Source organism: Plodia interpunctella, chromosome 30, assembly GCF_027563975.2.
Source record: "Plodia interpunctella isolate USDA-ARS_2022_Savannah chromosome 30, ilPloInte3.2, whole genome shotgun sequence".
Lineage (NCBI taxonomy): Eukaryota > Metazoa > Arthropoda > Insecta > Lepidoptera > Pyralidae > Plodia > Plodia interpunctella.
The window spans coordinates 3,411,680-3,426,811 of NC_071323.1; the positions used below are offsets into that span (position 1 = coordinate 3,411,680).

At 38.7% G+C, this 15,132-nt stretch overlaps 1 protein-coding gene across 1 annotated transcript in view; it reads right to left on the minus strand.

Moving 5' to 3' along the window:
- Nucleotides 1-3,597: 3,597 nt before the first annotated feature.
- LOC128682486 (unextended protein-like) overlaps nucleotides 3,598-15,132 on the minus strand; it is a 45,814-nt gene continuing 34,279 nt past the window's right edge. Inside the window, exons 13-14 of the mRNA XM_053767189.2 lie at nucleotides 10,258-10,320; nucleotides 3,598-8,418 (exon numbers count right to left, since the gene is read on the minus strand). Coding sequence (XP_053623164.1) covers nucleotides 8,314-8,418; nucleotides 10,258-10,320 — 168 coding nt within the window. The 3' untranslated portion in view covers nucleotides 3,598-8,313. The remainder of the gene's footprint in view (nucleotides 8,419-10,257; nucleotides 10,321-15,132) is intronic.

The window sequence follows — 15,132 nt, forward strand, 5'->3', positions numbered from 1 at the left end:
TAATAAAATAATGTTTTATTGTCATAACGTTTACAAAATTTTCCACATGTTGGGCCCACCTTAAGTTATATAACTAACTTAAGTTAATTTAACCTAAGTTATAATATAACTTGTGTTAGGGAGGCCCGATTTTTATTTACATAATTTGTGAATAAATTAAAGTAATATTTAAACCTACAAGTTTATTTGTTAGACAAATTAAAAAAATCGTTAGTGTACAACGATAAAGTTCATTTTAAAAGCTTCATATAACGACGATATTGGTTTAGATTTAACCCCCGACGCAAAAAGAGTGGTGCTAAGTGTGTCTGTCTGTGTACGTGGAAACTTAGCTAATCAACGGACGGAACTGAACAGATTTGGATGCGTTTTTTTTTTATATGATAGCTTTAATTTGTATGCGGTGATTCTTAGATATGTTTGATCAAAATCGGTTCGGCCGTTCAAAAGTTGTAGCGAAATGAATATCAATATGAATATGCTAGTAGTTTGTAGCTTTGGTAAACATCATTTAATTTAGAATATGACATGAAAAAGTGTCTGTGAAGGCCTAATTTCTGAATAAATGATTTGATTTTGATTTTGAATATTAGTCGGGGTTTTTTTTTTAATTTGTCTAACAAATTATGTTGTACAGGTATGATCAAGTGGCAAGTGGCGATTTTTATTACAAATCGAATTTGAAATTAACTCACAACCTGTATATAACTATTGCAAGCCGTACTTGGTACGGGCCGTGTATCGTAAAAAATATTATCAAAACAACTGAGCATTTTGCCAATGATCTGCCATCGGGGATTGCTGTATGAGACAACGGACCATTTTTTATTTTATTTGATAGCTGATTTTCATGCGGTGGTTCTTAGATCAAACATATCTTGACCAAAATCTGTTCGGCCGTTCAAAAGTTGCAGCGGTAAAGTGCTTGCCTCTGAACCCAGAGGTCCCGGGTTCGATCCCCGGTCGGGTCATGATGGAAAATGACCTTTTTCTGATTGGCCCGGGTCTTGGATGTTTATCTATAATATGTACTTACTTGATATAAAATATAGTATCGTTGAGTTAGTATCCCATAACACAAGTTTCGAACTTACTTTGGGGCCAGCTCAATCTGTGTGATTTGTCCTAATATATTTATATTTAAGTCAGGTATCTAGTCTAGATCTGCTGCACAATGCTTGCAAAATTAACTTCTATTTTGTTTATTGTGTGTTTGTTTATATCTAACAACATACACAATGAAATACACAAAGATAAGTGCAGAATATTATTTTTTTTACGAAATTAAGCTGCGGTGAAGTTTGTTGCGCCGCTTCTTCTTCACACCTGCGCTTTGGAAGTCGGCGGTAGACTTAGTTTATGTATTTTTTTTTGATGTCAATAAGTTTTATCATTCTAAATTGAATAAAGAATTCTGAATTTTGAATATTATTTAATTTAAAATATGACCTGAAAAAGCGCCAGTGAAGGAATTTCTGAATAAATGATTTGTTTTTGATTTTTCGACGTAAATAAGCAATGTTGTATATTATCATAAATTTAATAAAGTGTTTTAATAATTCCTACGAGTATTTTATTTGGAATATGACGTGAAAAAGTGCCTGTGAAGGCCAAACTTCTGAATAAATTGATTTTTGATTCTAAATAATTTATTTTTACGTACTTAAGTATAATTTATTTCTACGTATTCAAAATCAACCTAAGCAGAAATCATACAAAACTGAATCGTTTCAGCATACTGTCGACCGAAAGCGACATTCAGAGTTATTACACGACATCACGCGACTTCCACACGCACAGCTGCGGAACGAAAACAATTCTACTCAGTGGATCAAACATTTGGGACCGAATATAATAGTATTAAAAATTGTTTATTCTCTCTCTTTCTCTCTCTCTCTCATCTTATCGTTACTCTCGCAGAACGGAGTCCAAGGTCCACATTCTTTTTCTATTTTTTGTTTCTCTATGATCTGTGACAGATAAAATAAATATTTTATTTATTGACATCACATGGAATTAATAGGTACAGTAAGTACTTAATAAATCCATGGACATACCAGCATTTGACCTGATATCGTGACGTCATACGTGTGCGATCGTTTGGCAAAATAAACAATGACATCTTTCAAAACTTTTATTTCCAGACCACACAATATTCGCCGTGAAAAACAAAATCGCCCACATCCAAAATCTTTGGCCAATTACCCTTTTCTCCCGCTCTCTCTCATGCCTCCATTTCTTACATCCGCTGCGTTCCGTTTTATAACAATTTCTATCACGTATACGTAATCTTGGCGTCAAGAATTCATCTCCTGCAGATTCGTAGCTAGCAGGTGGAGAAGCGCCACAACATACATTCACACTAATATTATATAAAAAACGAAAGCCTGTCTGATTCGCTTTCACGGTTAAACCGCTGGACTGATTTTGATGAAATTTCGTATGCATAAAGTTGAAGAACGCCGTTGAAACATAGGTGACTTTTTGACTCTACTTATCCCTTAGATGTCGTGAGTCGACTAAGGAACACAGCCTGAACAACTATATGGCCACACACAAGAGGGTTAACGTCATTTGTCTATGATTTTACAACGGCCGATTGTAAAATCATAGACAAATATTCAAAGAGTTGTAGTGTCTGCTGTGTAAGACTTGTGTTAGCTGTGTCAGACTTGTGTTAGCTGTTTTATGTTGTGTTAGCTGTTTTATGTTTTTACAACGGCCGATTGTAAAATCATAGACAAAACTTCAAAGAGTTGTAGTGTCTGCTGTGTAAGACTTGTGTTAGCTGTGTCAGACTTGTGTTAGCTGTGTCAGACTTGTGTTAGCTGTGTCAGACTTGTGTTAGCTGTGTCAGACTTGTGTTAGCTGTGTCAGACTTGTGTTAGCTGTGTCAGACTTGTGTTAGCTGTGTCAGACTTGTGTTAGCTGTGTCAGACTTGTGTTAGCTGTGTCAGACTTGTGTTAGCTGTGTCAGACTTGTGTTAGCTGTGTCAGACTTGTGTTAGCTGTGTCAGACTTGTGTTAGCTGTGTCAGACTTGTGTTAGCTGTTTTATGTTGTGTTATGTTAGTGTTAGCTGTGTTAGGCTTGTGTTAGCCGTGTCAGACTTGTGTTTGTTGTTTCAAACTTGTGTTAGCTATTGTAGACTTGAGATGGCTGCATTAAACTTATGTTACCTGTATCAGACTTGTGTTAACAGCTAACACAAATCTGACACGGCTAACGGCACAATAGGTAACGAATTTTGACAAAGTAAGCTAGTAGCGAGTTAGCTGTTTTAAACTTGTGTTAGATGTGTCAGACTTGTGTTAGACTTGTGTTAGCTATTGTAGACTTGTGTTAGCTGCATTAAACTTGTGTTACCTGTTGTGTAAGTTCTGTTAGCTGTCCTTTGACTTCCGCGCGAAAAACCGACAACCGAAGGAGCGCCGGGCAGTGGCAGTGAACATGAACAGCGACAGCGCGACAGTGACCAATTGACACGTGCTGCCCACTTCCCTACTCCAATAGGGGCTGAGTGTAAATGAGGTTTAAGCTGTGTAATTGGTTGTTGGTATCTAGTTATCCCGACAGGTTAATAAATAAAATACCTGAATAAAATGTAATATTTTTAATGAAATAATATAGTTAACATGAAATTTAATCAGGACCATTATTTGAAGAAACTACGAACATTTCACTATAAACTTAATTGTATAATTATAATAATATAATAAATTGTGATGAATTATTTTACCAGCACCGTTTCAGCACATGATTTGTATAAGGCACATATTACGGTAGATTTATATACCTAAAAAATCAAACTTTTTTGTAAAATTGACCTATAAATTTGTGTTTGTATCAACTGCAAAGTCCATTTTTATATAGCCGTCATTTAAAATATATTTCGACGGTGTACCGATATAAATTGGCGTATCACAGACGAATTGTTCAATTAATCTTTTTTATTTGACAAAATGTACCTTCTTATTCATAACAATAATGTTACAGTATGATGCAAAATATGTTTTGTAACTATCGCAATATACAATATTTGACATTGAGAGAACAAGACAAAACGTCATATAACTATTGTTTTATTAAACACAAAATGTTATGTTTTGTACGAAATAAATTAATATGTTTTTTTTTTAACACAATATATGCATAAGTTATAATAAATTTATAGGCTAAATTCTAATATAATAAAACTAAATCCTCGACATTTTGTTTTTTTTTTTTTAAATTTTATTTCATTTTAATTTGTTCAAATTAGCTTTATATTTGACAGACCGTACCTAACCTAAAATGAGTTCGTAAAATCTAACAAAACGGATTTGTACAGATTAACAACACCTCCCCTACTTCTCAATGTAAATTATGTTTTTTAGTAAAAACCCACATTGCACGGGTAATTTAAAAATAGCTAAAGTACGCAACGAATATTTACATTGAAAAATTAATAAGAATACATTTTAGGAAATAAAATGACAGGTTGGAAGACGAAAATAAATTGATTCTTAAAACAATTATGAAATGACAAATTGATAACACAACATAATATTACTATACTTAAACAAAAAGATTTTTTTATAATATTCAATTTTATTTCACCCTGAAATATCGTATATTATAATGTTTATAAGTACCTAAGTAGTTCTGTCTAAAAGGGTCAGACTTTACTTGTACTAACAGATATAAAACTATCTATATCCATCTCTTTTACTCAATAAGATAATATCAGCAAAGAGAGAGAGAGAGAGCCATATGGCAATGTACAAATTAAATCTGAACCAAAACTATCACCTATAACTTTTTCTAACTTTAACAATACACTACTATTACCAGCCAAAAAAATATCGTCAATATTATTAACTGAAACTGTATGGTTCGCTGCAACTTACGTTTTCGCATAAAACAAATCATATTGTTATCTTGTCTAAGTATTATATATATAATCATACTAGGTATTCGACAATTATTGTTTATCTAGGGTTGGTAAATTACGAGCGAATTATTATATTTATAGTTTAACAATTGCAAATATGCTGGGTTTTGTAGAAAAAATGCAGCGCGCAGGCGCGAACTTGTCCTCACAGCGCATGCGCGCGGACACATATATTTGGTACTGCAATTACGGTCTTGTTGTTACTACGTAAGATTTTAAACCAAAAACTATATGACGGGAATACAGAGACTCACTGCGACGGATGAGTGTGATTAAATATGGCAGAAGAATTTCCATATAATTTCCCGGCAAAATCAGACTGAGTCATACAGAGTGGTAGATTGTGGCCCGTGATGAGGAACAAAATATGTAATTCTCATTCTCATTCTCATGGATTTGTAATACGCACAGCTCCTTCTTGTATGAGCGTAATGGAAGATACGACGGGGCCAATAGCTTTCTCTGTCTACGACGAAAAATTATTTATTGCTTTTTCTTTATTAAATAGGGAATATTTCTTGTATAAGTGAAATGGAACATATGACGGGGCCTATATCTTTCTCTGTCTACGATGATAATTAGATTTTCTGTAATAACTATACAGAATAATGATATTTTTAGCCAGTTAAATAGTAATCTACTTATAAATTAATAATTGAAATTATAAAAGTAATGTTTAAATCCTTTTGTATCAATTTCAACCCTACTTCTTAACATCTCTATGCATTTTAAATGAGTTTACACATGTTTTAGCATATATTTCTAAAATTTCCACAAAAACTTCAACATCATTCTTGTAATATTGTATAAAAAACCATGTAATATTGTCATTATAGTTAATTAGTATCCATTCATTTGACAATCGCCAGATAACAAAATCAGATTTTTTACGGCATCGTTAATTTCGAAAATGTCACAAATTACACATAATTTAATTAGGGTAATCACACATATTAAGTAAGTACTTTTAAGGAAGTATTGAAATGACGCTGAAGCTGCCTGTATCTGGTCAATGTTGTTAATAACATTGTCTGGTAAAAGTAAGTAAACATTTGACTTTATTTTTTTTTATTTCTAACTTTGACCGTTCAATAATTAGTTGACCATTCGCTTTAGATTTTGCATCAATTAGGCAGTGACCTATCAATTAATAAAACTGTTACGCACTAAGTAAACAAAACAAATGCTTATAATACTATCTAGACCTGAAAGACGTGAAATACTATAGTCTATATCTGGGACTGACAGAAAAACGTATAACATACCATGATAAGTATATATTTATATGTGTTTTGATCAGATTTGTTCGAGAAACTTGCATATTGCAATTAAATAACAACCAATATATATATATATGAAACTAGCCGCGCCCCAGGGCTTCGCTTCCGTGGGAAATTCGGGATAAAAAGTACCCTATGTGTTATTCCAGGTTATGTTCTACCCGTGTACCAAGTTTCATAACAATCCGTCCAATAAATAGATTTTGCGTGAATAACAAACATACACACATGTATGTGTGTATGTTCTCTCACGCTTTATAATATTAGTAGGATTGGCTACTATCCAACTATTCAAGTCAGATATTTTTTTGTAATGTCAAAAATTAAAAAATATATACGATTTTTGGAAACAAAACGCATTCCTAATATACTTTAAGACCCTACACTAGGGAACATTTGACGCGCGACATGTCGCTCTATCTCACTCATCACCAATGATTCGAGTGAAATAGCACATCTTCGATATCACTTATTTTAATTGTAATGAAAAGGAAAGAACGATATCTTCCTCTTCTTCTTGAGCTTATCCCACTAATGTGGGGTCGGCACAGTATGTAAGTTCCTTCCATTTCGTTCTGTCATTCGCCATCCAATTCTTCTCAGGTCTTCCTCTATTCCTGGAACCCTTTACTTCCATCTTTAATGCCCTTTGAGTGACGTGATTTTCATCTCTTCTTAAAATATGCCCGTACCGTATAAGGAAAGAACGATATATTGCGCGTAAAATGTTTTTTAATGTAAGTATACGTGGCTTAATGAGAATTAAAAAAAATGAAAATTACTTATAATTATTATAACTGATCAATCAAAGTGACATTTAATTCATAGATAAATGAAATAATTATTTAATGATTATATTTATTATTTACCCGGTCAAGTAGCCGATTCGTCCTTAGCTAACTGACAGACAACCTATTGGACGTAAAATGGTGAAATTTGTACTTATTTAAGCTCCTTGGTAAGTGAAAAATGCCAAAAATTACCCCGACATCGGAAAAATAGGATTTTTTTTACGCGCTTACAACCTCACTTGTAAAAGTCAGAAGTGATACACGTTTTCCCACCAGCCATAAAAAACAATTTTATTTGTAACAACTAATTATTTATTAACTAAGTATATCTAATAACATGCTAAATTTTGTCGTGTATTCGTGACAATATTAACTCACTAATGCTACAGGAACCTATGTATTTTTAACGACGGATAAAATGTGTATTGTTTTAAAATGAGCCGTTACAAGACCGAACCGAACTCAGACCTCGCGAACACAATAAATTTTTGATGAGTTTTTACAAAAAAATCTAAAACGACTTAACATATTTTGATGCCCTACGAACTTAAAAATTCTATTGACAGACCCTACATACCTTTTAAATTTCATCAAAATTAGACCAACGGTTCGAAAGTTATCGCATTACAAACAAACACACATACATATATACAAAAAATGATTTTTGCCCCAAGTAGAATGTCAGACCTCGCTCGCTCGGTCAATAACAAATTTATTTCTTCAATTTTTTTTCATAGCTTTATTTCTAATATTTCTATAGGCTTATATTGTCGTATAAAATCACTAAAGAACATTTTAAATCTTTCGAAGAGAATTATATTTTCAGCCCACAGGCATTTAGATATAAGGCCAAACAAAAATGGCTGATTTGACAGCTGTCAAATAGATTTTAGTAACAAAATTTCGCGCTTGCTCACTGTCAAAACCGCCATTTTTGTCGCGCCACAAATTTGTAATGTCAAGTTTTTTTTTTTTAAAAAGGTAAATTATTTTTTTATGCACGTATCTGTCAAGGAATACAGTAAACCAGTGTTCCGTGGTATGTATAATTCTAAATTAAGTTCATTTAATAGTTATTCAAATGCTAATCTAAATTGAACGAAGTTTATGCGTGTATGTTTTTTTTTGTTGTGGCATCGCACATATATACTGATTTTAATTTCAGACAATTTTAGATATGAGAAATACAGCCGCAGATTTCCAACACGACCTCAATTTAAATTATGTTCATGCTACGCTTTATTTTCAACGGCAATAGCCGGCGGCCATTTTGCCACGTTGTCATTATGGAGTGTTGCCATTTAAAAAGTCTACTTTTTTAGTAGTTTCTCTTCTTCCGGGTTAAATGACTCGTCAGCTTTTTCTGCAGTTTTGAAGGACGCGTTCGTAAGTAAACTGGCCGATGTGGGGACGAACTGTAAAAGTAAAATGTGACGATGATTATAAAAATAGCTATTACTACATACGTACCTACTTTTTATTTATTTAATTCATATACCTATTTCTTGTCCTGTTTTAACTAGAAATGGAAATATTTATAATGTAAATATCGAAATTATTACATATTTCTTAAACAGAACATGATCGATTTTACTGACATTACATGATACTGGAAGTATTATAAATAAATAATAAATATATTACGACAAATCACACAGATTGAGCTAGCCCCAAAGTAAATTCGAGACTTGTGTTATGGGATACTAACTCAACGATACTATATTCTATAACAAATACATATATAAACATCCAAGACCCGGGCCAATCAGAAAAAGATCATTTTCCCTCGTGACCCGACCGGGGATCGAACCCGGGACCTCTCGGTTCAGAGGCGAGCACTTTACCACTGCGCCACCGAGCTCGACCGATTATATAATCTGTGTTCACGGTAAATTTATTATCATAAAAATTCGTCTAATGTTTTTTCATCCTAACACGAGTTAGCATGCCATGAGCACGCTATTGTGCTTGTCTAGCACCGCGCCTCGCGGAACAGTCAGCAGAATCTGCCTTATTGCAATCCACATTATTAAATGAGTCTTGTATCGAATCTTTTGAAATAAACTTCAATTGTATAATTAAATATATATATTTTTTAAAACGCCCTTCGCGTCCTCCTATACATATCTCACGTGTATGAAATTTATGAATTAGTAAATAAGCAATTGTGTCATGTCGATGTCCCGATATCGATCTCCATTTAACAAACCTTTTTAATATCTAGTCCTGTGCTCCGGAGACTAGCAGCGTGAAAACGAATGGAATAATTAAAACTAGTTTTATTCGTCTTGGCGCAAAATGTCCTTTTCTTAAAATGTCCTTCTCTTACAATGTCCTTTTCTTAAAATGTCCTTTTCTTACAATGTCCTTTTCTTACAATGTCCTTTTCTTACAATGTCCTTTTCTTACAATGTCCTTTTCTTACAATGTCCTTTTCTTACAATGTCCTTTTCTTAAAATGTCCTTTTCTTACAATGTCCTTTTCTTACAATGTCCTTTTCTTACAATGTCCTTTTCTTAAAATGTCCTTTTCTTACAATGTCCTTTTCTTAAAATGTCCTTTTCTTAAAATGTCTTTTCTTAAAATGTCCTTTTCTTAAAATGTCCTTTTCTTAAAATGTCCTTTTCTTACAATGTCCTTTTCTTACAATGTCCTTTTCTTACAATGTCTTTTTCTTAAAATGTCCTTTTATTACAATGTCCTTTTCTCGAAATGTACTTTCAATAAAAAAACCTGTTTTAATCAGTTGCTTATCTAAATTATCATCAAAAACACACAAGGACATTTTGAGAAAAGGACATTATGAGAAAAGGACATTATGAGAAAAGGACATTATGAGAAAAGGACATTATGAGAAAGGACATTGTGAGAAAAGGACATTTTGCGCCAAGACGGTTTTATATAAATTATTAGCTTTTGGCCGCGGCTTCGCCCGCTAATTTGTTACCACTCTTAGCCTGTAACCAATATTTCGGTCGACAGTGCATAATAATATTGTGAATATTATCTTTACTCTTCTTACAGCTAGTGTGGAGCCAACTGATAAATTATTTTCGGATACGTCTAAGTTTATAAATCATATATTCATTCGTTGATACGTTCATTCATTCACTCATTCATTCATTCACTCATTCATTCACTCTTTCATTCATTCACTCTTTCATTCATTCACTATTTCATTCATTCACTCTTTCATTCACTCACTCATTCATTATTCTATTTGTTTTTTGAAGTCGTTTGTAAGTATACTAACCTGTCGCGGTGGTTTCTCTGGCTCTCTCACCTCGTCGATTCTGTCTCCACCCTCGCTCAGAAGCTGAAAATATAAACAAACAGATAATTCATGTCTCAGCACATGAAAAACAACATCTGGGTACAAAATTGGTGTTTCATTTTGGTGACTATTCGAAGGCTCGGACATCAGTGAAAAAAATAATTAGTTTACTATAGAAAATGTTTCTCAAAAATGTTTCTCAAATATATGATTATGTGTTTGCGGATGATTGTAAGAATAAGCTGTATCAGGAGTTGTTTGCGGTTTTGCGAGAATGACGTATGTGTGTCGACTTGCTTATGTTAAAAATACAATAATGTTTTTTTTTTATGTTTATTTTTAATGTGATATTGTTATAAGATTTTTTTTCTTTTCTTCCTTTTATAAATACTTTAATGGAATACATAATATGCATATGGAATATACAGTGTTAATGGACAACGAGCGAGACACAAGCGCGCCGACGTCGACACTTTAGATTCACTATTCATAGGAAAAGAATAGCTTCTTTTATGTCGGGAGTCTATAGGTGTAAAAACGAAATTATCCGCAGCCTGTCTACACGACTGCTGACGACCACAACATACAAGTGTTGGGTTAAATTGACGCATGGTAATGGGTAGTTACCTATTACCATTAATAAGTAAATAAGTTTTTTAGTGAACAACATTTGTTGTTTTTATGTATTTTTACTTTATTTTATATTTATTTATTTTGTGATATGGATCTTGTGTCTGCAATGAAGAATTATTATTATTATTTAGCACTCACGAGCGACCGACCAATCAGAGCGTCGGAATACCGATTCGCTCACTAGTATACTACATGAATACGAGAATGTGAATAAAGATAAAATGATAGAGATAAATTCGTCCTCCCGAACTTCGCATCCTAGGCTTCCTGCCCGAATACGTGCGCCCCATACGCGCGCGTCAAGGCCGCCCGGGCTGCATATTTTTCGCGCAGCTCCAACGGAATGCTGAGACCATCCCCGCCATTTATGAAGTCAGCGAACTTCTATGCATGCCGGGGATCACCATTGAAGCCTGGCGTGGCAAAAAAGGCCCCGCCCAATGCCACCGATGCCAGCAGTTTCGGCACAGCTCCCACAACTGCCACCGCCGCCCCGCCTGTGTCCGCTGCGGCGAAGAGCATTTCGCTAGAGAATGCCCCCGCCCGCTAGAGGAACCGGCAACTTGCGCCAACTGCAAGGGCTCGCACACGGCAAACAACGTGTCCTGCCCCGTATTCCGCAAGGAGATGCGCAATAAGAAGGCAGGTACGGTCCTCCTGACCGCCGCCCCCAGCCGCCCCCCAAAAGCTGCAACAACCCCCGCCGCAGAAACGATGCCCACCTCCCTCATGGCAGAGGCCAATGCCCCCACTGAGCGCACGGATAAACCGAAGCGCCGTAGGCGACGAGGTAGGAAAGCCAAGGGCTCCCCCCCAGTCGAACAACCCCAGCCCCAGGCAGAGCAGCCCGCCCTCAAACCGCGCCCCACAGCTGTAGGAGGCAAACCGAAGCCCGCCCCTAGAAAGGCCACCCCCCCTCAGCAACCCGAGCCCCAACGTCCCGAACAGGCAAAGGACGCTACCAAGACGGGAAGGATGAACGTCCAGCCGGTCATCGACCTTCTAGTCGAGATCCTGGTTGCGTACCAAGCCGACCAGGACATCGTCCCCATAGTGCTCAGAGGAATGGCCTCACTACTGCCCAACAGTGTGTGACAAACCCCTTAAAATCATCCACTGGAATGCCAACGGACTTAACAAAGTCAGACGCAGCCTTCTGAAATCATTGGTAACCGAGCATAACGCCGATATCATTCTGATCTCAGAAACGCATTTGCGAGCATCGGATCAGCTGAAGTTCCCAAATTATCATGTCTATCGTTTTGATGCAGTCTCCGACCACGGCGCAGCTTACAGAGGCCTCGCCGTTTTGGTCAAGAGGAAAATTATCCATCAACCGATACCACGCGCGCAACTTCAGTCTATCTACGCACTAGGCGTTGAGATATGTATTGACTCTACTCCGACTCGTGTGTTCGCACTTTATAAACCACCGAACGATCAATTAAAAGTGGCCGATATCCATCTCCTACTGGACTCGTCCCTTCCAACGATCGTAGCCGGCGACTTTAACTGCAAACACACCGCCTGGAACTCCTCGCGTATATGCCCAAATGGACGCCGCCTCTTTGACGACTCTGAAAGAGTGGGTTACGAGGTGAGAGGCGCGGAAGTACCGACTCACTACCCCGGAGCCGCCGCCTACTTACCGGACGTAATCGATCTCACGCTGTACAAAGGCATTTCAGCGTCAAAGGTTACCACCGAAGTGCTCAACGACAACATGGACTCCGACCATCAGCCTGTCCTCGTAACAGTGGATGAGTCCCACACTGCCAAGCCAACCCCTCCCCCCAAACCCCGAATTGAGTGGGCTAAGTTCAGCACGTATGTAGAGCAGCACCTCTCTTCGACACCGGTCAGCAATGCGGCTGACGTAGAGCAGTTAGCTTCCCACATCTGTGAAATAACACAAGAGGCCCTAAAACAAGCTACTTCTGACACCGTTAGTACCCCCAAGAGACGCCCTACCCCCCTCTACATTCTAGAGATGATAGCCGAAAAGAGAACCCTGCGAAAACGCTGGCAACGAACCAGATGCCCATCCCTCAAAACTCGAGTGAACTCTATGTCAGCAAAGATTGCGAAAGCTCTGGAAACAGAGGCTTCCGAGTCTTGGCTACGGACCATGGAGTCGGCGAGTGACGACTGGACGTCTATTCACAGGCTCTGCAGGCAAGTTTCCAATAAGCCTCAGCCTATTCGCCCCCTCAACGCCTCCGACGGTACCCCCCGGTACAGAGCGGAAGATAGAGCGGAAATCTTCGCGGATAACTTAGAGCAGCGATTCAAACCGAACCCCTCTGATGACCCTCAGCAAGCTGAAGACATCCAGAAGCTCCTGGACGAGTACTTCCGTCGTCCCATTCCCCCGGACGAAGACCCCATAGTCTTTACCCCGGGTCAAGTCCTTAGGATGGTCAAGAAAACGAAGCTACGCAAAGCCCCAGGCCCCGATGGCATCCCCAACGAAGCCCTGCGACACTTCCCTCCGCGAGCAATCGCAGTTCTGACGCGACTCTATAACGGAGTCTTGCGCACGGGCCACTACCCCTCCATTTGGAAACTAGGTCGTGTCATCATGCTTCCCAAGCCCCACAAAAATGTCTTGAATCCAGGGAGTTACCGCCCCATTACGCTACTCGCTACCATCTCCAAGGTGTTCGAGAAATTGTTATTACTACATCTCACACCTCACTTGACCCCCAGAAACGAGCAATTCGGCTTTCGAGCCGAGCACTCCACCACGCTCCAACTCACAAGGGTACTACACCATATGACGACAGGCTTCAATAAAGGGGAAAAAACCGTAGGTGTTTTTCTCGACATGGAAGGAGCGTTCGACCGTGTCTGGCACCCAGGTCTGATCTACAAATTGTCCACCTCTACGACTCCCCGTCGAATCGTCAAGACCGTGGCCAACTTCCTCGTAGACAGACAGTTCCAAGTAGCAGTCGAAGACGCCACCTCTACAGTACGCACCATAGAGGCCGGCGTTCCCCAAGGCAGTTGCCTCTCTCCCGTACTCTACGCGCGATACACCGATGACATCCCTTTAGAAAAAGGTTCTCACCTAGCCCTGTATGCCGACGACGCAGCGTACTACGCTTCGTCACTCAGTCCGATACATGCCGCCAAGGTAGTCCAGAGAACCCTCGATGCCCTCCCCGAATGGTTATCCCGCTGGAGGCTGTCGATCAATGTAGCTAAAACGCAAGCCATTGTGGTAAGCCGCACCGCTTTGCCCCCTCCTCTCCGTCTACAGGACCAAGACATCGCTTGGACTAGCCCGGTTAAATACCTGGGCGTCCAAATCGATCGGCGCCTGACGATGAAGGATCAAGTTAACGCCGTTATCAACTCTACTCGTGCTGCCCGAGCCGTTTTGCGTCCCGTCTTAAACTCAGTTCTCCCCTTAAAAGTGAAACTCGGTGTGTATAAAACATACATACGGCCCCGACTGACATACGCCGCCCCAGCGTGGTACGCGCTCACTAACCAGACGCGCAAAAATCAGCTGGAGGCCCAACAATCGATTTCACTCCGAGTCATCACGAAAGCCCCCCGTTACGTGAGGAACTCTACGATCCAAAAAGGATTGCAGATGGAAAGCCTAGATGCCCATATTAGGCATCTAACGAGGAGGCTACTGAAGCGTGTAGACGAGTCGACCCTGCCACACATACAGGAGTTGGCCCCGTACCACGCCCGTCCTCCCGACTCCAAGCAGTTCCCTAGAGACCTCATAACAGACCCCCAGTGACCCCCCCCATTACATAGGTTTGTCTCTTCTTATCCCGCCCGCTGAGATCGCTCGCCGGCCTCTCCCGGCTTGAGCGGATATCGCGACCTGAGATAGGTAGTAGGACAGACCCCATTCTTGTGGCACTTTCCCAACCCAACGACCTGTCTGTTTTGACAGACAGCGACCGACACCTCAGTAAAGAGGCCGATGCCTCGTCACTGATTCCCCATCCCCTTACCGGAATGAGACGAAAGCCCACGATAAATTCGTCCTCCTAATGTTTAATATATGTATAAGACCTATATTTGTTAATTGACGTCCTTGGAGAAAAGGCTGCGGTGAAGTTTGTTGCGCCGCTTCTTCTTCACCTGCGCTTTGGAAGCCGGCAGTAGACTTAGTTTAAGTAATTTTTGACGTCAATAAGTGATGTATACGAGGGCTGCTATTTATGTATCCGGAACTGGCCAATAATTCTA